This window comes from Sceloporus occidentalis, unplaced genomic scaffold, assembly GCF_023333645.1.
Source record: "Sceloporus occidentalis isolate IW3139 unplaced genomic scaffold, rSceOcc1.0.p SCAF_4, whole genome shotgun sequence".
Lineage (NCBI taxonomy): Eukaryota > Metazoa > Chordata > Lepidosauria > Squamata > Phrynosomatidae > Sceloporus > Sceloporus occidentalis.
This window is the reverse complement of record NW_028316984.1, coordinates 100,124,036-100,144,587: the sequence shown is the minus strand read 5'-3', so window position 1 is coordinate 100,144,587 and position 20,552 is coordinate 100,124,036. Positions and strand designations below refer to the sequence as shown.

General features: G+C 39.7%; 2 protein-coding genes across 6 annotated transcripts in view; both read right to left on the bottom strand.

Annotated features, from left to right (window-relative positions):
• The window catches only part of LOC149314415 (ATP-binding cassette sub-family C member 8-like), a 99,078-nt gene extending 95,666 nt beyond the window's left edge, over window positions 1-3,412 (bottom strand). For both annotated transcript variants that reach the window (XM_089521058.1, XM_089521060.1), the window contains exon 1: window positions 3,128-3,412. In XM_089521058.1, coding sequence (XP_089377184.1) covers window positions 3,128-3,275 — 148 coding nt within the window. In that variant the 5' untranslated portion in view covers window positions 3,276-3,412. The remainder of the gene's footprint in view (window positions 1-3,127) is intronic.
• A 9,318-nt stretch (window positions 3,413-12,730) lies between these two features.
• Window positions 12,731-20,552, bottom strand: part of LOC149314414 (harmonin-like) — an 88,925-nt gene continuing 81,103 nt past the window's right edge. For 3 of the 4 annotated variants that reach the window (XM_089521052.1, XM_089521055.1, XM_089521056.1), the window contains 2 exons: window positions 19,317-19,372; window positions 12,731-15,056 (listed from right to left, as the gene is read on the bottom strand). In XM_089521052.1, the coding sequence (XP_089377178.1) occupies window positions 15,044-15,056; window positions 19,317-19,372 (69 nt within the window). In that variant the 3' untranslated portion in view covers window positions 12,731-15,043. The remainder of the gene's footprint in view (window positions 15,057-19,316; window positions 19,373-20,552) is intronic. The other variant, XM_089521053.1, reaches the window with a different exon arrangement.

Below are 20,552 nucleotides of genomic sequence, written 5' to 3'. Positions count from 1 at the left end.
CTGAGGGAAGGCAGGGACACACACAGAGAGATTTGTCCTGGTCTACATGTGAAAATCATTTGCACATTTGATCGCTTTTTTGGGATGCACATACTTTTATCATTATCAGGATGGAGGCACGTTTGGTCCTGTCGTGTGAAAACCATTTGTGCACAAGTGCAAATTGATCTCAGATTCTGCACAGGATAACAGCTCCTTCCATGTGAAAACCATTTGCGCAATTGTGAGTTAATAATGGGTTCTGACCATTTTAAACTTCCAAGTTTTCCCCATGTGATAAACTCCTTAGTTTGTTCAGGGAAGGCAAAGGCAAACCTCCTCTGAACAAATGTTCCCAAGAAAACTCCATGATAAGATCACCGTAGGGTCGTCATATTTCAGAAATGACTTGAAGACACACAACTAGCAGATGAGAATGGAATAAGAGTGTACAACTCTGTAGAGACACCCTGAAATAAATTTGTAGACATTCTGGGGTTGTACATTAAGTGAATGCAGTGCATATGTTTACAAGAACTGAGTAATTAATTAATAAATATGTATTTAAACTTATTTGAAAGCAAGGTATAAAAAGTGAGGGTGGAATGATGGTTATATCACACATTGTTAATCATATCACAGACATATCCAGCTGGTGGATTTTGCTCAAGCAAATCCCACACATCAGTGACAACATCAATGAAAGAAAATAGACAGGTTCACCTTATCTGAAGTGCTTTGCATGGTCATCAAGTATAATAGGCCCTCAACTGAAGGATACAGACTGTAATATTCCTTCATAAACTGAAGGAAGATATATGAACAATAAAGGTAAGATGACTGGTAAAATAATTGTATGGAATTCCTATAAATTATTAATCAATCATTTCTTTAGTTCTAAGAAAGGTAATTCATATCAAAGAAGATTACAAAGTGCTGACTTGGTGCTTCCATATATAGCTCTTTCAGTGTTTCTCTGCCTTGAAAAGAGAAGCCTAGAATAGGTTGTTTTGTGTGTCTTCAAGTTGATTCCGAAGTATGGCAACCTTATCATGGGTTTTCTTGGTAAGATTTGTTCAGAGGAGGTTTGCCATTGCCTTCCCCTGAGGCTGAGAGAGTGTGACTTGCCCAATGTCACCTGGTAGGGTTCATGGTCAAGCTGGAATTTGAACCCTGATCTGCAGAGTCATAATCCAACACTCAAACCACTATTCCATGACAATAACATTTTTGGCATTATAGAGTCTGTGGCTATTTGTCTTGCAAATAGATTTAAAGTTTGCTTCTTGGACTGAATCTCTCAGTACCCACATGGCCAGAAGGAGGAGGGACCCACCTGCATGAATACCCGCCCACAACATCTGAACTGAGGGCAAAAACTAAGCATCTTGACATTTTAATTGTTCACATGCATGGCCAGGATACTTAAAATTAGGTACTAGCAGTGTAAACTATTACTATAAACAGCAAAAGTGCATACTCTTTCCTACCCAATGCAATATATTAAAACACACACAGAGAGAAAATCTACTGTGGCACTGTATATATTTTGTTATTTCCCCTGCTTGAGAAAAAGCTTATTTTCTCCCCTTACCACAGCCTCTCTTTTAAAAATATCCTTATTTGACTCTATTTCACCTTGTAAGAGGTGCACATGCTATTTATATAATGCCATCAGAGCTGTAACTATGATGGTGACTTCTTTGAAAATGACTTTCACTACATCTCTTTGAGATCCATTTCAATGCAGCCGAGAAAGAAAACCTAAGAAAGGGTATTTTAAAATAATGCGAGGCAGGTGCCTTAATGTGTGTAGTGCATCTGCCTGTGCTTTTACTATGAGCATGCTCCCCTGTTTTTGCCTGGAAGTTGGGAGGCTGCTGAAAAAAGCAGGTCAGCTTCATTCAAGCAAGTGTATGATGTGTCTCTGTACTACTTACTCCTGCCTGGCTGGATGGCTATGAATGATGCTCAGGGTAGAAATGAGAAGCTATTATGAAGTCTACATATTCAGTATTATTCATAGGCTTATTTATTTTATATCTATTTGTTTAGGTTTCTTCTCCAAGATAGAGAAATATGGACATGTCATGAGAAATATATACATGAAGCACCATTGGTTGTTTCCTTTGATGGGAATGCCTTTGTGCCTCCTTAGAAGTGAACATTTATAATACATCCAGTATAGTTTGTGTAGTCTATTTATCATATCCAAAATGTGCATTGTCTTTTTCCTGTTTTGGTGCACATGCATCTTCCCTCAGATTAGAGAATATATACCCAGCACTTCTGACAATGTGAAATGCAATGCCCCTCTTTCTTTCCTACAATGGGTAGAGAGAGAGATGCTTCATCTGCACTGCAGAAATAATCTAGGTTGACACCACTTCAGCTGCTCTGGCTCAAGGCTATGGAATTCTGGGATTTGTAGCTGTAGCAAAGCTATGATGCCACGACCAACTACTGATGGGACTAAAAATTTTAAAAATGAAGAAGAAAGAAAAGATTTCATAATATTGAATTGCTATCTCTTAAAAAAGAAAGAAAGAAAGAAAGAAAGAAAGAAAGAAAGAAGTCTTTCTAGCTGAGACCAATAAAACTGAACCTGTTCTCCCCATGATTTCTGCCCCAGTCTCTGTCCCCCCTGTCTGTCTGTCTGTCTCTTGTTATTTTAAGGTATGTTTTAAATTATGGATTGTTTAATTGTATTGTAAGGGAGGTGGGGTATTGAGGTTGGGGACTGCATGTTTTTAACATGTAAGACGCCCCGGTTGTGTTACCCAGAGAGGCGGGATATAAATAAATATTATTGTTGTTATTATTATTAGACAGGCAGAAAATGTCTATCACGTTTGTCTCATAAGGAACCCCATTCTGCTGTGCCTCTCAGGGGAAAGGTATAGGCGACTCCTATACATTAGCACTGAGCCTGGAGAGTTAAAAAAGTGGTGTCAAGCTGGAGGGTTATTTCTGCAGGGAGGATGCAGCCTGAGAAAGAAGAACTGAGGAATACTAGTGTGTGTGTCTACATATATATGAGGGTGTGTGTCTTTGTGTGTGAAACTGTCTGCAGAGCTGGTGGGAAGGGGCTGCCCCTCCTGCCTGCTGCCCTTGCTCCCGGAGGAGCCCCCCCCCCCGACTGACTCACCGATGAAGAGGATGGGGAAGGTGATGAAGAGCAGGAAGACGTGAGGCACCACGTTGAGGGCGTCCACGAAGCAGCCGTTGTTCAGCACCCCGTCGTTCACCTTGTAGGCAGCCGAGTTGTTGTCGGTGCCACAGAAAGCCAAGGGCATGGCTGGGGCCCCCAATAATAATAATGATGATGATAATAATAATAATAATGGCTTTCCCCGCCTTTATGACACTCCCCTCCACAGAGGAGCAAGAAGACCCCCTCTCTCTGCCTGCCTCTCTGTGTCTGTGATCCCTCTCTATGTCTCTCTCTCTCTCTCTCTCTCTGGTGGGGAGGAAAAATGCAAAGGAAGGCGAGTGGCGGAGCCAAAGGATGCTCGGAGGAGGACCGGGGCGGGGGGGGGGGGTGTCTGGTGCTGCTGCTTCAGAGAGGCTGAAGGGCAGGCAGCAGCAGCAGCAGCAGCAGGAGGAGGACCAGGTGGCCAAAGCCTCAGCCTGAGCCCCGGCCCCCAAAGCAAGGGAAGGAGGCAAAAGGACTCCTTCCAGCAAAACGGGGGGGGGGGGGGAGGAGGAGGAAAGCCCTGACTCTGAAAGGGTCCTCTCTGTGCCAAGGAGGGAGCAACTAGGCTAGACTGATTCTCCTCCTTCTCCCCCCCTCCTTGGTCAAGCCTCCTCCAGTGGAAACCCTGGGCCTCCTTTGGTCTGCAAAGAGGTCTCATCCACCCTGGACTGACTTGTCTCTCTTCTGAGGGAATGTGCCCCTCTCTCTCTCTCTCTCTTTCCAGACCAGGCTTAGACAAGGCCCAGCTAAGCCCCAGCCTTGCTTGATGGAGAAGGGCCTGCCTATGGCTTGGTTGCACATGGGGGCAACTGGGAGACAGGCTCTTCTAGGTTGCATCCATACAGTAGGGATACTCATCAGTTTGACCCTGCTCTGGAGCCACAACACACTACAATTCCCAGAATTCCACAGCCTGGAACCATGGCACTTCAAGCAGGGTCAAACAGCAGTGTTCCTGACGTGTCAGTGCAGCCCGAGAAAGGTGTCATCAGTCGACTGCAGAAACAATCCAGTTTGAGTCCACTTGAAGTGCCATGGCACCATGCTACAGAATTCTAGGAATGTAGGTTGCTGTGCCACAGCAAATTACAGTTCCCAGTATTCCATAGCACTGAGCTGTGGTTGTTAAAGTGGTGTCAAACCAGATTATTTCTCCAGTGTGGATGCAGTCCCTGGTAATCGAAAAGAAGAGCATCTGTTTAGATTTTGACAGCTGGGCATATGAGCTTGAAACAGCCATGGGGAGAGAGTGGGGCTTTGCTAGCTCTTCAGTTACTTAATTCTACTCAGTTGCAACACTGTGTTAGAAAACTAAAAGGGAAAGTACTGTCTTATATCAATTGTATAGTACAGCCGGCCCTCTGTATCTAGTGATTCTTTACTTAGAGATGGCTTGATTTAATGGTAAAATTTGTAAATGAAGAGGTATGGCCGTATTTTACCATACCATCAAACTAATCTAGTTGGGGACTAAAGTCTAATGAAGTTACCCCAATTAGTTGCATCTGATTAATAGCACTTCGTAGTTTAACTCTTGCTTGGACAGGGGATATGACTGTGGTTTTGAACTAATATGTCTTGAATGTGGTGCTCTATTATGATAGAGTTGTTTGCGAGGTGATGGCAGCCTAATCATTGTTGTGTGTTTACCTGATCGTGCAGCCCTATCCTTACTTTTTATAAACTATCATTTGTTTATACTCATCCCTCTACATTCGCTGGGGTTAGGGGCACAGGACCCCTGTGAATGTGGGAAAACCACAAATAACTAAAACACTATGTTTTTACCCAAGAACACCTCTCTAGGGATCTCTAGATCCTCCTGTGCAGCTCTGTGGTCAACATCTGCCAGACATTGACCAGAGAGTTGCCTAGCAGAGTGTTCTCTCTAGGAATCTCCCAGCCCTTCAGTGTGACTTTTGGTTAAAGTTGACCAAGATATTCGTAGAGAGAGCATATTAATAAAATCCATGAACAATCAAATCCACAAAAGTCAAAGCTGCAAATGTGGAGGGATGAGTGTATTCCCTTCACATTCATATGATTAATCCCATCCCAGACACCTTAGGTTACATTATCTCTCCCTCCTCACACATACACCTGAGCCATAGCATCCTCTAGAAGACAAATAGGAGAAAGGATATTTTTGTTAATCCATCTATCCTTCTGCCAGCAGGCACCATCAGTAGATATGAGTCCTTCCCAGTAATGGAAGAAGACTTTCCATCCACAGAAAGGCAGTTCAGGATTCAAGCCTGAAAGAGTCCTCTTACCATTTCAAAAGTAGCTGGTACAGTGCATAGACTTTGCTTAAGTTGGGGTATTTCTGCTCCAACTTTGAGCAGTTGATGGCATATTTTCCTTTGTTAGGAGACTGAACTGGATCTCTTGAGTGCCTTCTTTCCTGGAATAAAATACCATTGTAGTTGTGGTGGACAAAGATTTTCTGTAAGCTTTAGGCTCTTGTCCCTAAATATTTTAAGGGGGATCTGGTCTTCCTCGGATATTCTGCAGAGAGCAGCTGAAGCTTGGGGAAAAACACTCTTTTTTCAGAATGTAGTAGTCAGTGGCAGTAGCAAGGAAGTCTATGATGTAGAAGGAACTGGGCTATATATTAATATAGAAATGGCACAAAACAGATGGGCCAAAAGGAGTGGCTTCTGGTCATTTCGGGGGCATGGGATGCAGGATGATATTATTGACATCATCACCCATTTCCTTGCCATGACCAATGGCTGAAATAAATGTTAAAGGTATGATCATTCTGAAATGAGCAAAATGTGTAAGCCATTTTCACAACAGTCCCTGAAAAATTCCTGCCTTTACAAGCTAATGGAAATTAATCCCCCTTTGAATATATTTTATATATTACTGTTTTACTGTTATTTAAACTTGAATTATGTTTTAAGATGACTTCCATGTCTGGTTTTTAGAATGCATTTTAAATAATTGTGCAATTATTAAAACTGTATATCTAAAATTTTATATATATATATATATATATATATATATATATATATATATATATTGTAGCACACTTGAAGCACACTCCCTTATTTCTTCAGTATTCTGATCCTTTGGGTATGTGATAGGTAGCTGTAAACAGTCTTTAAGGTATTTCTTTCCTTTTTGTGCCTACTGCCATACAGTCATATTTTTAACCTCCAAAGAATTCACATGGTTGACACGCAAGGCTCCTTGTTTCCCTTGGCTTGGGACAAAATAAATGTATCTGTGTGATGTTCCTAATCTGTTTCAGTTGCTTGGAATTAATTTCAAGGATAGAATAGAGACTTTTTGTTTACAAATTTAACAAGGCACTGCCCTTGTAAAAGAGCTGGATTTCTGATAAGAATGTGACGACACAGGGTTTAGTGGAAATTTTCTGCATAACCATGTTTAGAAGCATATTTATGAAACAGATCCCATAGCTGTTGCCAAATGATTTGTGACAGCATGTAGTCCCTGGGCTGCTTCTCCTCTGTGCTGTCATTACAAAGAGGTGTGATCAAATGCATTCATACTGTGCCCAGATGGAGAGACACCTAGAGTGATTACTTTTTATAATGTGAGCCAGAAGCATTCTTTAGCAGAGCTAAACTTGTTTTGTACTACTTTAGCATATCCATATATTTGCCACTATCCCATGTTATGGGAAGGAAAAGCAAAGAAGTTTTTTATAGTCTGAAAGGTATGCATGGCTACTTAAACTAATCCTTATTACTTCCAGACCCTATTGGACAAGGAGCATGCTGGAGAACAATTTCATCTTCTTCCTCAAATGTTCTTGTGTGATTCAGTTGGGTTAGAATTCTTAGTGCTGTATCACCTATCTCTTTCTCTTGTGACAAAATACAAGAAGGGTTGTGAAAGATCACTTCTCCTTGCTTTGGTTCAGGAGCTGGTGTTAAGACTGCAGTGATTTTTGTGTAACTTCTGTAGTTCATCACAGCATAATGAGAAAGGTACAAACTATTCCTTCATCTTACTTCAAGAGATGGTCTCAGAACTCTTTTCTGCCTTAGCTGGTATTTTTAAAAGTCATGTTAGCATATCATTGCACTGACACTGAATTCTCCTCAACAACCAGACATAAAGGCTACAGCAGCCTCATGATCCAGATGCTTCTCATCTCAGTTAAGGCATTCAATTGCCTGGTGGATTCTGCCTGATCATTTCTATTTTCTCTGTTCCTGGGAAAATGCATTTGCACCCTTTCTGCTAACTGCCAATGAACAATTGTAATTATTCTCAAATGCTGATCATACCAGTATGCAACTGTTTGTAGAGAGTCAGCATGATATTGCAGTTTGAATTTTGGTCTAAGGCTGTGGAAGACCAGCATTTGAATCCCTGCTCAGCCATAGAAACCCATTGGGTGAACATGGGCAGTCCACACTCCCTCAGCCTTAGAGGAAGGCAATGGCAATTCAATTCTGGTTAAATCTTGCCAAGAAAACCATGTGACAGAGCATCCATAGGCTGGTCTTGAAGACACATAACAACAAACTCTTTGTACTATGGTTTCTGAGGTTAGTTTTCTATAGTTCTTGTTCTCCAAATTGTTCAAATTGTGGCAGCAGAACATAATATTTGCCAGAAAGAAAGAAAGAAGGAAAGAAATGAACGAACAATACCTCCCCACATACCACCAACTGGAGATTTTTTTTTTTTTAAAAAAATTGTTTTCTTACTTTAAATTTAAAGAAAAAGTAAACAAAGAAATGTTATTTATTTTACAATCTCAGTATAATTGTTACATTTGTCCTTCAGCTGCATGTTTACATTGGTAAAAGTGATTCTTTCTTTCCTAAAAGTCCTTTTAAGCAGTAAGCAAACAAAAAACAAAACAAAACCATTAAAGCCATGGGATGATAAAGAGGCCTGTGACCTGCAGAGTGGAATATGAAGGTAGAAGTGCTGTGAGTGGAAAAAGAAAAGGTGGTTTTAAATCCAAGCGAGTTTTACATCTTTCTTCAGACATGTTTGGACAGTTGATGTGATTATTTCATCCATAGGCCATATAAGGCTATAGTAGTATAAGGATAAAGGCTGTTCCTTGAAGTCAGAAGTGCATTTTCACTACTAGAAAGCATGTCACAAATAGGTTTTGATTCCGTGGAAGACTGCTGCATAAGAAAGGTGACTTTGCACAAAGTGATGCATATTTTTATTGCTTGCTGGAATTTATATACAATAACTGTTATTTTCCTGATTCACCATATTTCTCATACCTAATGAGATTTTTAAAAGGTCTTTTAAACTAACCAGAAACACAGGAGCTCTTAGTACCCTCTTGATCACTCTAGGGCTTGGATTGTCACTTCACAGTGGGAAATACACACAGGATTCAATTTCATTTTAAGGAGTGAGACTTCCAGGTAGGAAAGATGATGTATAGACACTCCTGCTGTGAATGCCATAGGCAGGAGATGCTGAAATGGCTAAACAACTGACCAGGAGACAAGCTGCAGTGACAATTCTTTTTCTGGACAAGAAGGAAGCACTGAGACTAAATGCAGGGTGTATATTTTAAAAATTCTGCAACTCACAGACTGAATTTGTGGCTGTCAGCAGTAGCATCGCTATGGTTGATGTCACACTGGTGTGGTAACTCATGGTGTCACTCCCTCCCCATTGACCTTTTCCCATACCACACCACACAGAATCCTTAGTAATGTTTTTGTACTAATGTTACTCATAAATCGTAATTCCCATATATCACTGAATGTAATGGTAATAGTTGTGATATAAAAAAACTAGCAAAATTAAAATTATACTTTTAAATTACAAAATGATATGCACAGCCTAAAGGTATTTACATGTACATAGTTTCATACAGTTAAAGTGAAAATTTGATAAGATGCGATTTCTTTAAAGAAACAATTTAAAAGAATAAAAACAATGAAAAAAATCAAATTTAAATTTTTAAAAAATTAAAAAAAATAAAATCTAATTTTCTCTTCTTTCTCCTACTACAGACCCTCACTCCACTCACACGATCGCTTTAGAGATGCAGGCAAACACAACAGCCCTTTTCTGCCCAAGGGCAGATGTTTGCGAAGCAGTGATGTTACTCCACATCAAGGTGTCACCAGGTACATTTCACACCCCCTACATCCCACTAGTGATGCCCATGCAGTCAGAAAAGTTAGCTGTGCAGTGGAGTGGGAGGGATTACCCACAGGCTTATGCCATTTCAAGTGAGCTTTTCAAAGAACACTAGACCTGCCTAAATTTCTCACTTTCTTAACCTCTCACTTATCTAATGATTTAATCTACATTTGAAGAGAGGTGGTGATGCCTGGGTTAGTTTGCCTTCCTTTGCTGATTAAAAACTGAGAAAATAAAGCCTATTTAGAATAGACTTGCTTAAAAGCAAAAGGATTAACAATAAAGGTGGTTTAGTAAAGATCTCAAAGGACAAAGGGAACAATTTTAAAAGGATTTGTGGATTTCTTATTTGAATGCTTTTTTTGGAACTTTGAAGTGTGGTGGACAAAGAGTTAAAGAAATTATTCCTCTTTGGGAAGGTGGAAGGGTCTCTTCAAAAAGATAAAACCTTCCTCTGATGTTGAGAGAGTGTAACTTCCCTGAGGTTACCCAGTGGGTTTCCATCATTATGTGGGAATTCAAACCCTGGTTTCCCAGTGTCCTCATCCAACACTCGTTCCACTACATCACACTGGCTTTCATTGTACTATAATTCTGCAACTCACAGTATACCATATGAAAATCCTGTGCAAGAGTGATATTAATGTATTTTCTCCTTCCACTCATGGTTCTTTTGATCCAAGTCTTATGTTGGTGTTTGCAGTTTTTATTATGTACCAGTTGATTAAAAATAGTTGAATTTTGTCATTTGTAGATGGCTTGATAAGGTCCTGTGATGGAAGCAAGATTGATCTAGCAGAACTCTCTTTCTCTCTTAACTCAGGTAGTGTGGTCATTTGAAATCTCCCCAAAACAAGAATAAGAAATTTTAAGTTTAAACTGGTTGTTAGTGTTTACTTTCAACTATTACCAGATTATTCATTGGTTAAAAATAATGTAGGAAAAGTCAAATACCCTCCAACTGAGTGTGATGCCTTTTAAAACAATCATGCTACCAGTTTTTCATAGGTATATATGCATGTACCATTTCTCAGCATAATGTTTGTTACAGGTTTGCTGTAAGGCTAAAGTGGACAAAGGTGCTGGAGGAGGAGGGTTGTAACCATATATGCTGCTCTGCACCTTTTGGAGGGAGAATGATATATAAATGCAGCTATTAATAAAGGGAAAAGAAAGTTAGGATAGGATAGACATTTGCCTTGAGTATAATATACTGTAGTTGACATTTGACAGGAGGCAATACAATGTTAGGTGACCTTGAGTATCTTGTTCATCCATTTTTGTATTATTAGAGTTGTTGTAGCATGGTTTCATGCCACACCACCAAGGTCATATAAGAAGAACTGAAATGCACATCTTTATTTCACCTTTGTATAACTTAAAAGATGAGAGTTGTTGTTTTTTAAAGTGAAAAAATATACTAGGTGGGAAAGCCTTTTGGGAACACAGAAAGCTGTATAATAAAGCCACATCTTGGCAACTGTTGGACAACATGATAATAATAAAAAAATACTTTGTGTTGAAAGGCTAATTAAAAAAATAGAGAAGCTGCTTGTAGTTGGCTAAATACTGAGTCCACAGCAAAGCAGACTGTGGCTGCATTCCTATGCACAAAACTCCACTTAATATCTATTTTCAAGTAAATACTACAGCTACAATTGTGTAATACTATGCATATCTACGTAAGAATAAGCCATACTGAATTAAAGTGGACTTCCTTCCAAGTAAGCTCCCAAAGGACTGTACTGATAATGCATATTACATTTTATCAAAAGTCATAGTAATTTGGAGTCATATATGCCAATTTATTTATTTATGGAATTTATATAATGGTACTTCCTTATCAAGTTTACAGTGTTGTTACAACATCTGTAGAATCATAGAATCATAGTGTACATGTTGGTATGAATACATAACAAATTGAGAGATTAAAACTTCAGCACTACCAATCTCCAAATTTTAGACACTGACTTGCACACAGATTGCCTGAAGGAAACTCACCTCCCATGTTGATCTACCCCTAGACCTTAAGATCACCATATGGTGCTCTTTTTTATTATTTGACTTGTTTATTGCTGCTTTGTCTTTCATATTGTTTCTTAAAATGTATAGGCCATGTTAACCATAAAACAAACTTCAAAACACACATTGTGGTGATACTTTTTATTAGACCAACCACAAATAACAAAAAAATTATTTCACTAGCTTTTGAAGTACACTACCTTCATGAGACAAAGATGGTAAAAATTATATTGTACAAACAAATAGGTTTGGCTCTTGTTTTGAAAGTCAGAGGTGTGACTCCAACAACATCATCTTTCTCCTGTATATGATTTTAACTTCCTTGCTAGTGTGCTCTGAAAGCAAACATAATGTATTTGTGCATTCTGGTTGGCCTAATAAAGCTATCATCACAATGTGTGTTTTGCATTATGTTTTCACTTGTACACTCCCCAGAGAACTCTGGTTATAGGGCAGTTCCAACAGAAAGGCAGACAGACATACAAAGCATTTGATGAAGTAGGCTCTTCCCAATGGGGGTGACTTCCAAAATAAATTGCTTAGACTTTAAAGTTCCACAGGAGTCTTGATTTCTCTTTTCTTGTAATTCCTGTCTCCCTTTAGAGATTTATGAGGACACACTGGAAGAGTTATTGGTTTTTTGGACAAGAAATTCCTAAGAGACACTGAGTATCTTTTAACAGTTGTGAGAACATATTTCTCTAGATTATTGTTGTGGCTGCGATCAGCTTAGCGTTCATCCGCCCTCCCCAAAAAGCTTAGCCATGAGAAAGTTGAAATATCCCTCCAAATGAAATAGTGTCCTATGTACTAAATATAAACTGCCTCTAAATGTTGATAATTTATTTAGCCAAAACAGCACCAGCCATGCACAACAGTAAGTATCATCAAACTTGGGGGAGCCCAAGATTTGCACAAGATTTTATTTAAAATAGGAAGAAATTAGTGAGACCCCAAAACAGGGCCATGAGTACTATGCCAAATGCGCATGATGTTTCAGCTGGTACTACTAGTGCAAAGGTGAACAAACTGTACCATGAGGGTCACACTCAGCCTATCAGACCCAAAAGTGTCTGCAGAACCACCACCACCACCCCCAGAAAATGGAGATGCTCCTGCACTAAGTCCCAGTACTGCTTGCTGCACCTGGCCCTATTTTGGACCTTGGGTTGTAGTATAATCAACATGCAAGGAGGGGAGTTTGGTAGTCTTGTCCCCTGACATGAAGAGCAACAGGCTGAAGAGGACTGGCACCTCTGCATGAGGAAGTTCTGTATGCAATCCAGAACCCTTGGAAATCCATATTCTTGATCACATGGCAAGTCTATTTTGATAGCTATCAGAATATTCTTAAAACACATAGTACATCCATACATTTGGCAATAACCATTTTTATTCTTGACTGGCTTTTCGGCAAATGGGAACAGCAATGTACATGGAACATAAAACATTTTTTTAAAAAAAGGCAAAGACATGAAGAAATGAATATGCTCTATTTGTACCAATATTCAAGATAGTAACTCAAAGAAGCAATAAACCTTGAAACATTTATGTTATTTATCTTATATGAAAATATTTTTAACATCTGCTTTGCTTTTAATTATAGTAAACTAGAAGCCTGTGCTAAAGGTAAATTCACAGCTGAATATAGAAGTTGTTTACACAGATAAAGATTTTTTTAAAAAAAAAAACTGATTGCACTTTGCATCTATGACCTACTTGAAGTCTACTACTGTTACAAACAAATCTGATTATGAAAACTGCTACAGGTACATCAACTTTAAACAATGTTTAAAAGCTGACACATTTATCTCTTTCCATCATTTTCAGAAAGGCATAACATTTATTTCTATTACATTTTGGTGAAAACGACTGGTATACATTCTTGAGGCTTCTCAAGGTAGGTATGAGTTGGCTCATTCATTTAGTGATGCTTTGAGCAGTGGTTAAAAAATTAAGATTTTTTTGCCATATTAAAGTTTAAGGCAGCAGCTGTTGGTAACGTTACATCGTGCACGTTCAGTTTCAGTCTTAAGTTAGAATTCTGCCAGTATGACTGTGTTTTAAATAGATTCTCTCTTTCAGAGGGACTCTAGTAGATTCTATGGTGAAATAACAATTTATTTAGTTATAGAATGCAAGCTCACAAGTTAGGAGTGAAACACAAAGACAGAAAAAAGGAGCTTCCAGCCACTTTGGAAGTGTGCTGATTATATGACGCATGTTTCCAAAACAGCTGGAAGCTGCACCGAGGCCATGCTCTGGTCCTTTGAACCAGAGCAAAAAGGAGCTGGGATAATTATCTCCTGGAATCATCAGTTGGCCCCAGCAAGCATGGCCCTCTTTCAGAGCAGGTTGTGCAGTCAGTGGGATTTGGATGCACTTCTGGTTGGAGCAGACTCCCACTGCTCTTTTATGTCCATCTGCTCTGGCCCTGTAACTACATATTACAGTGTGCCCTTACTTTATGCAGGGGATCCGTTCTGGACTCCCCCGCGTAAAGCAAATACCACCTATGCTTGAGCCCCTTTAAATGAATGGGGCTCATGCACGCGGCGGTGCAGCAGTGTGTGCACACCATGGGCACATGCCCCATTTGTCCCTATGGGATGTGCTGCCCCTTCTCCCCGTGCCGCTTTCAGCATATGCTGAAACCCATGTAAAGCATGCCCGCGTATGACGCGGGCGCACTGTACCACATTATTGGGACAATTGGGAAGGTGAAATTCTTTCCTCTGCTGTCTTACCTAATCAATGATTCTTATTAATTTCCTAATACTGGTCGTCTGTAATATGAATGGGGAGGGATACCTTTGTGCCGAATTTATATCCTGCCTAATTAATTTTAAATGGTCTTAACTCTATAGATTGTTTTTTAAAATAACATTTACATATGTATTTTTACTGATGTTTTTGTATGTTTTTAGTCTGCATTGGTTTTAATAATTTGTAAACCATCTTGAGTGCCGGTACTGGGGGTATCTAAAACATCTGGAGAGGACCAGATTACTCTAGTAACAAAGGAACAGCACAACATAGTTTAAAACTTTGCTGCTCCATCCTCCCTATCTGGATTTGGGCATCGAAGAGCAAGGAAAAGATTGAATTTGTGATATTGTTGAACACCATTATTGCTCCTGAAGCCCATGTAGTAAAGCATTGGCTATAGAATCCTGTTCCTTGGCATTTTGAAGCTTGAACCAACATGAAATAGCTGTACTGAGTGCTAAACTGAGATATTTTTTTATCACTGGATTATGTGGGAAAAATATATGACAACAGAATCCAGTTCTTAGCCATGTTTTGCCTAAACTGTTTCTCTTGTATTCCACTTCCACTGAACTCAATTGTATTTACTTCCAAGTAGATGTATACAGAATTAAATGGCTTATCTGCATTTATGGGAAAGGATGTGTCTCTCTTTTGTCATGATGACAATTTCTAAACAATTTTACATGCAATGCACTTAGAGTTGGCCCCTGTGTCTACAGTGAATTATTCAGCTGTTGGCAGTCAAAATCGGACATTGAGCATAGTTTAAGAATGGAAATGAAATGGCATGTTGCTTCCAGAGTTCAAACACAAGATGTGCCATGAATCATTTGCAGGATCTTAAGGTCATCTTATTCTTACTTCTCTAATTCAAGAAGGCTGGAATTTGTCAAGACTGTCATGGTACTTATTAAGTGGTGGTTTTCTTCAGAACGCTTATGTGTGATTTCTCCCATATTATTAAAAAAATGTCCTGTAACAGGGGAGGAAGATTTTTTAATATTCATCTTTGCCAAGCTATGATAAAACTTAAAGAAGTAAAACTAAACCACAATGAGTTAAATGTAGTTTTTAAAGCATTTAACCCTTCAGAGTATGATCACAAAAGACTCATGGAAATCACCAAGTAAAGAATCCCACTAAATATACACTGATGATGTAAAGGTAAAGAACTAGAGAAGAAGAAGATCAGGTCATACTTGGTTTTTTTATTGCTGTTGAATGTTACAATATGAGTATTTCTTAGATGAGATGGATGAGCTATTTCATCATCTGCAGCTCATCCATCAATCTGTAGGGAGAGTGTATAAATTACTCCCATCAGAAAGATACCTTAGGCCCTTTACAGACCGTCGAAAAGCGCTGGCCTGTGGGCAGGGTGAGGGCTAAGCATCTCCACACTCAAAGCCCTCACCTTACTGCCAAGCACCATCTTGGCACGTGCCCATTCAGATGGCTCACGCTATGATGACGCCTCTTTGGCACAGCACCCAAACAGTGCTGTGCCAAAGGGGCATCATCAAGCCACATGGTGGTGGCTGTGGCGCCCCTTCGAGGGCACAAAAGGAGCTGGTTTTTCTGGCTCCTTTTTGTGCTCTACAGAGGTTGGATCGGTGCTGTGGTGTGCATTTGCCATGGCACTGATCCAGGCCAGAAAGGGGTGCCATCTTGCCGCCCCTTCCTGCCCATCTGTAGAGCCCCTCAGAAAGAACAAAAAGAAGGGGTAGAGCTCAGTTGTACTTTTCCCTTGTCTATAAAACACCAATCTCCTCTTGTTTATAAATACATTTGGACTGGAAAGAGGAGTTCTGCCTAAACCATCAGTGTTGTATTAGCTTTTTAGACACGCTAATAAATGAATAAGTGAATAAGTGACCATGCATTTACAGTGTAACTGTATACTCCAGTCCCACTGAAGCCAATGGGCCTGCCTCCTAGGTGAATGAGTGTAACACATAGAGGAAGTTCCAGTGAACTCAACAAGAAAAACAAGTATAGAATTGTATGGCAATGAGTTCATACAGTTGTCCCTCTATTTTTGCAGGCATCCATTCCAGACCCCCCCCCCCCTGCAAAAATGGAAATTCTCAGATATTCAAGCCCCATTGGCCTGAATGGCTGAGTGCTCTCACATGTGGCTTTGCATGTGTGCTGCAGGTACGGATGCCATTTTAACCCTCCCCACTTGCTGGTCTGCGAAGGACCGAGACTAGACTCGAAGTCCTCAAAAAAGAAGGGACAACTGTAATTCATTATAGAATGAAACTGATGAGAAAGAGAATCTTTTGATTTCCACTGAAAATGAAACAATGGGAGAATAGATTATTATGAATCACGCCATAACAGAAAAGCAAAGTGACACCAAAAACTAGCATGAACAGTAACATGTTCTTTTCAAAACCCTGATTAAAAATGATTTTAAGTATTTAATTTGACTGCATGGGATTTGAAAAACAGGTAACTGTATACTGCACTGGTCTCTGTACATGCTGAAATGAGAATAACTATTCTAATCATAGAATCATAGAATCATAGAATCATAGAGTTGGAAGAGACCGCACGGGCCATCCAGTCCAACCCCCTGCCATGCAGGAAATCCAAATCAAAGCATCCCCAACAGATGGCCATCCAGCCTCTGCTTAAAGACCTCCAAGGAAGGAGACTCCACTACACTCCGAGTGAGTGTGTTCCACTGTCGAACAGCCCTTACTGTCAGGAAGTTTTTCCTAATGTTGAGGTGGAATCTCTTTTCCTGCAGCTTGCATCCATTGTCCCGGGTCCTGTTCTCTGGAGCAGCAGAAAACAAGCTTGCTCCCTCCTCAATATGACATCCTTTCAAATATTTAAACAGGACTATCATATCACCTCTTAACCTTCTCTTCTCCAGGCTAAACATCCCCAGCTCCCTGAGTCGTGGGGATGTTTAGCCTGGAGAAGAGAAGGTTAAGAGGTGATATGATAGCCCTGTTTAAATACTTGCAAAGGAAGTCTTTGTTTTAGTATACATCCAGTCTTGCTAACTGCCCAGTGTTTTCAGAAAGCAGCCATTTGTTAATAAAGTAGGACAGAGTAAAAAGGAGATGGGGAAAATGGACAAAACTGTATAAGGATGAAAAAATGTAGCTTATCAAACCAGAAGTATTTAAAGACAATACAGGGCTAGCCCTATTACTGATATTTGGAATGTCATGAAAAGGTAAAAGAGTGTTCATTTTGAGTATGTCTGCACTACACAGTGGCTTCAGTCTGATACTACTTTATCTACTTTTATCTATGATTCAAATATAGTTCAGAAACTTTAAGAGGTATATAATGCAGCTGACAGAAAGTTGGCAGTTGCTTAGTTATGCCAATTACACACCAGCCATACTAACAAATTATTTATTTCTGGATCAGGGTGGTTTTGACGTTTGAAGGCTTTAACAGGAACCATTTCAACTCATAGCAACCTTTCTGAGCTTTACAATAGGCTTCTGGGGCTCTCACCATTGGAAATATAGTTGGCAGGAATTAGACACAAGGCCTGCACAGTGCTGCTTCAACAGTTGTGGGATGCCTTTTGTAGGGATACCCAGTAAGCTCCCTCAATTTTTGCTTTTTAACAGCTACTTAAGATGTTTTTGTTCAGATAGAGTTTTAATGTTTTGTTTTCTGCAATAGCTACAGATGTACTTGATTTTTGTTTGTTTTATTGATGCCTGCGTTTGTTCACATGAGTCCTCATCCAGCTACAGATATGTATCTGGAAACAGGGTTCCTCATCATTCATATCCTTCCATTTGGACCAGGGTGGTAATTGCAGGTTGCCAGCTATTACAGCAGTTAAGAAGCTATAATAAAAGGTCTAGGTTTAATAATGGAGGTTTTATAGTATATGGTAAGTGAAATATAATATAAAGACCAGATGGGTAGAGACTGAAATTAACATTACTTAGTGACACGGCTTATAAAAAAATCTTTTGTCCTGATGGCAAGCTCCACATGTGCATCAATATGCTGTGAAGGGCACATAGCTCTGCCCACTCATTTAACAAATAGTTCCTTGTAGGCTTGAGAACTGTGTGTCTGCATCAAACTTTGGCATCCCTAAAATAATTAAGATTCAAAACAGGTGAAGGCAGACTCCGTGCACCAGAGGGCCATTTTTGGATCTTTCTGATCCACAGTGGTTTGCAATGCTTTCCTTTTCACAGACCCGGAAGTGATGTTCCAGGAACTAGAGGACACCTCTGGTTAGTTTTGGGGGTTATTTTCTGTAGGGAAGAGTGGGATACAATGCTATAAGCTGCCTTGGGCTTATACCTGTGAAAAATACATGACAATAAAGAAACAAACCATCAGTATTTTAAACAAAAAACAGATTCTCTAGAGTGATTTCTGAGCTGAAAAAGGTATTGTTGTTTTTTGACAGCCAAATTATTTGGTGGAGTCAGGAACCTGAAAGTTTTGCAGGGGCCAAGGGTCACATGCAGCCTATGGTTTACACAATTCCCACTTCTTGGTGTAGGAATGAAGTTTCTTCCTGACCAAGGCACAGAGTGTGATTCTGTAATAGAAGTGCTTTTTACACATGTGACCCCTTGGGACCTTCCAGCCCCACTTGATATGAATAAAATTTGGTTTATTGTGCATATTTTCATTCACACATTCATGTATATTCATATTTTAATATTTTATAAGGAAATAGCTCTCCTTCCCCTCTTTCTCTTCTGTCAGGCAGAGGCTCCAAGCACCCTCTTTGCCTTTTTCTTTGCCTTTTTCTTTCCCTTCAGGAGAAAAAAAAAGTTTGGGAAGCAGAAGTGGAGGAGGGATCAGAGTCTCCAAGTACTGCACCCCTCTTGAGCAAGTCTCATGTGTTCCAGGGATCCCACTCCACATTTTGAGAACCAATGCATTACAAGATATCCTAGGAAAGAAATTCCACAGTTTTTCCTATGTCCAATTTTTCTACCAGTATTAAAGAATATACAATTTTACATTTTGCTGCAATATAAAGTATTTTGTTATTTCAATTCCCTTGCAGGCTCTAGTAATCAATTTTGCTTGTTTTAATCTCTTGCAGCTACCCAATTCTATGTGCTTTTAGTGGGATTTTCCTTAATATTTTCCCCCTCATGTCATTTTCCCATATGTTTTTACATTTCAGGTTGTTTAGCATCTGATTCCTCCATGAAGCTCAAAGAGGAGGGTATTTGGTTCATTTTTGTGGGAAAACATAGAAGTGAAGTCTTACATTTCATCATCATATTCCTTGGGAGGAGACACTGCGATGACCAAGTCAATCCAATCCTAAAAAAAAAAAAAAAAAAAAAAAAAGGAAAAAAAAAGGAAAGGAAAGCTTACTCAAGGTTTAATTCTTAAATGATCTGGGAATAAAACTTACCTCTTCCAAACAAATATTTCTTATTAGATTATATTAGGAAGATTGCCATTGTGTATATTGCTACAATTCCTAAACATTAGGCTTCTCAGAGGCCCTATACTGACTGTGATGCTTGCCACTAAGATGTTGATTTTGTAGTTATTTGCCTGGTCACCAAACACTGCAACTCCAAAGAGACATATATAGTTCCATGCAGGGAGTAATGACAGCTAATCACATGGGCTCAACATTTGTTAGTGACACAAACTTTTAGGTAATTAGCCAAACAACCTATCTATAAGCATCTGAGCTACTGGCCCTGCCCATGTCTCCCTGTTTGTCAGAGATAAAGTGCCTGGGAAAGTTGGGGAATTTCCTTCCCCCTTGCTAAAAAGCAGAACCTTGTGTTACACAATGGACAGTAATATTTTTTTCTCTCCAGTCCTGTACACTTCCCCATAACGTCTGGAAGGGAAGTAGGGCAAAGGCAGATTCCTTGTCCTAGAAGGACAGTAAGGAGCACACTGGATTAGAGGGGATGTGTTAGTCCTGGGGTATCCCTGGTGGAGGGCTCTGGTTGGGGCCCTAACCCTCCACTTCCTGTGAGAGGGCTGGGACTTCTTGTCAACTGAACAATAACAAAAGCGTTTGCACCTGTCAAACACCTACTGCATCTTCTAACCACCAAACAGCAATAGCAAACATTTTACATTTTTATACCACTTCACAGTGAACTAAACACACTCTAAGATGTTTACAATGTGTAAGCTAATTGCACCAAACAAACTGTATACTCATTTTACCAACTTATGAAAAGATGGAAGGCTGAATCAACCTGAAGCCCTGTGGATTGAACTCACAACATTGTGGCTGCATTACCTGAATTACCACTGTGCCACCAGGGCTCCAAATAAATCTTCTTTTACATCTGTGGCTTAATTCAAAGATATAGCCATGTTAGTCTGTAGAATCAGTATGTGGAGAGATCTTGTAGCACCTTTGAGACTAACTGAAAGCTTTAGTGAGGGGCTGTACAGACGGGTGGCATGCAGCCGCCCCTTTATTGGCTGGATCTGCCTCTGGAGAGCACAAAATAGCTGAAAAAAA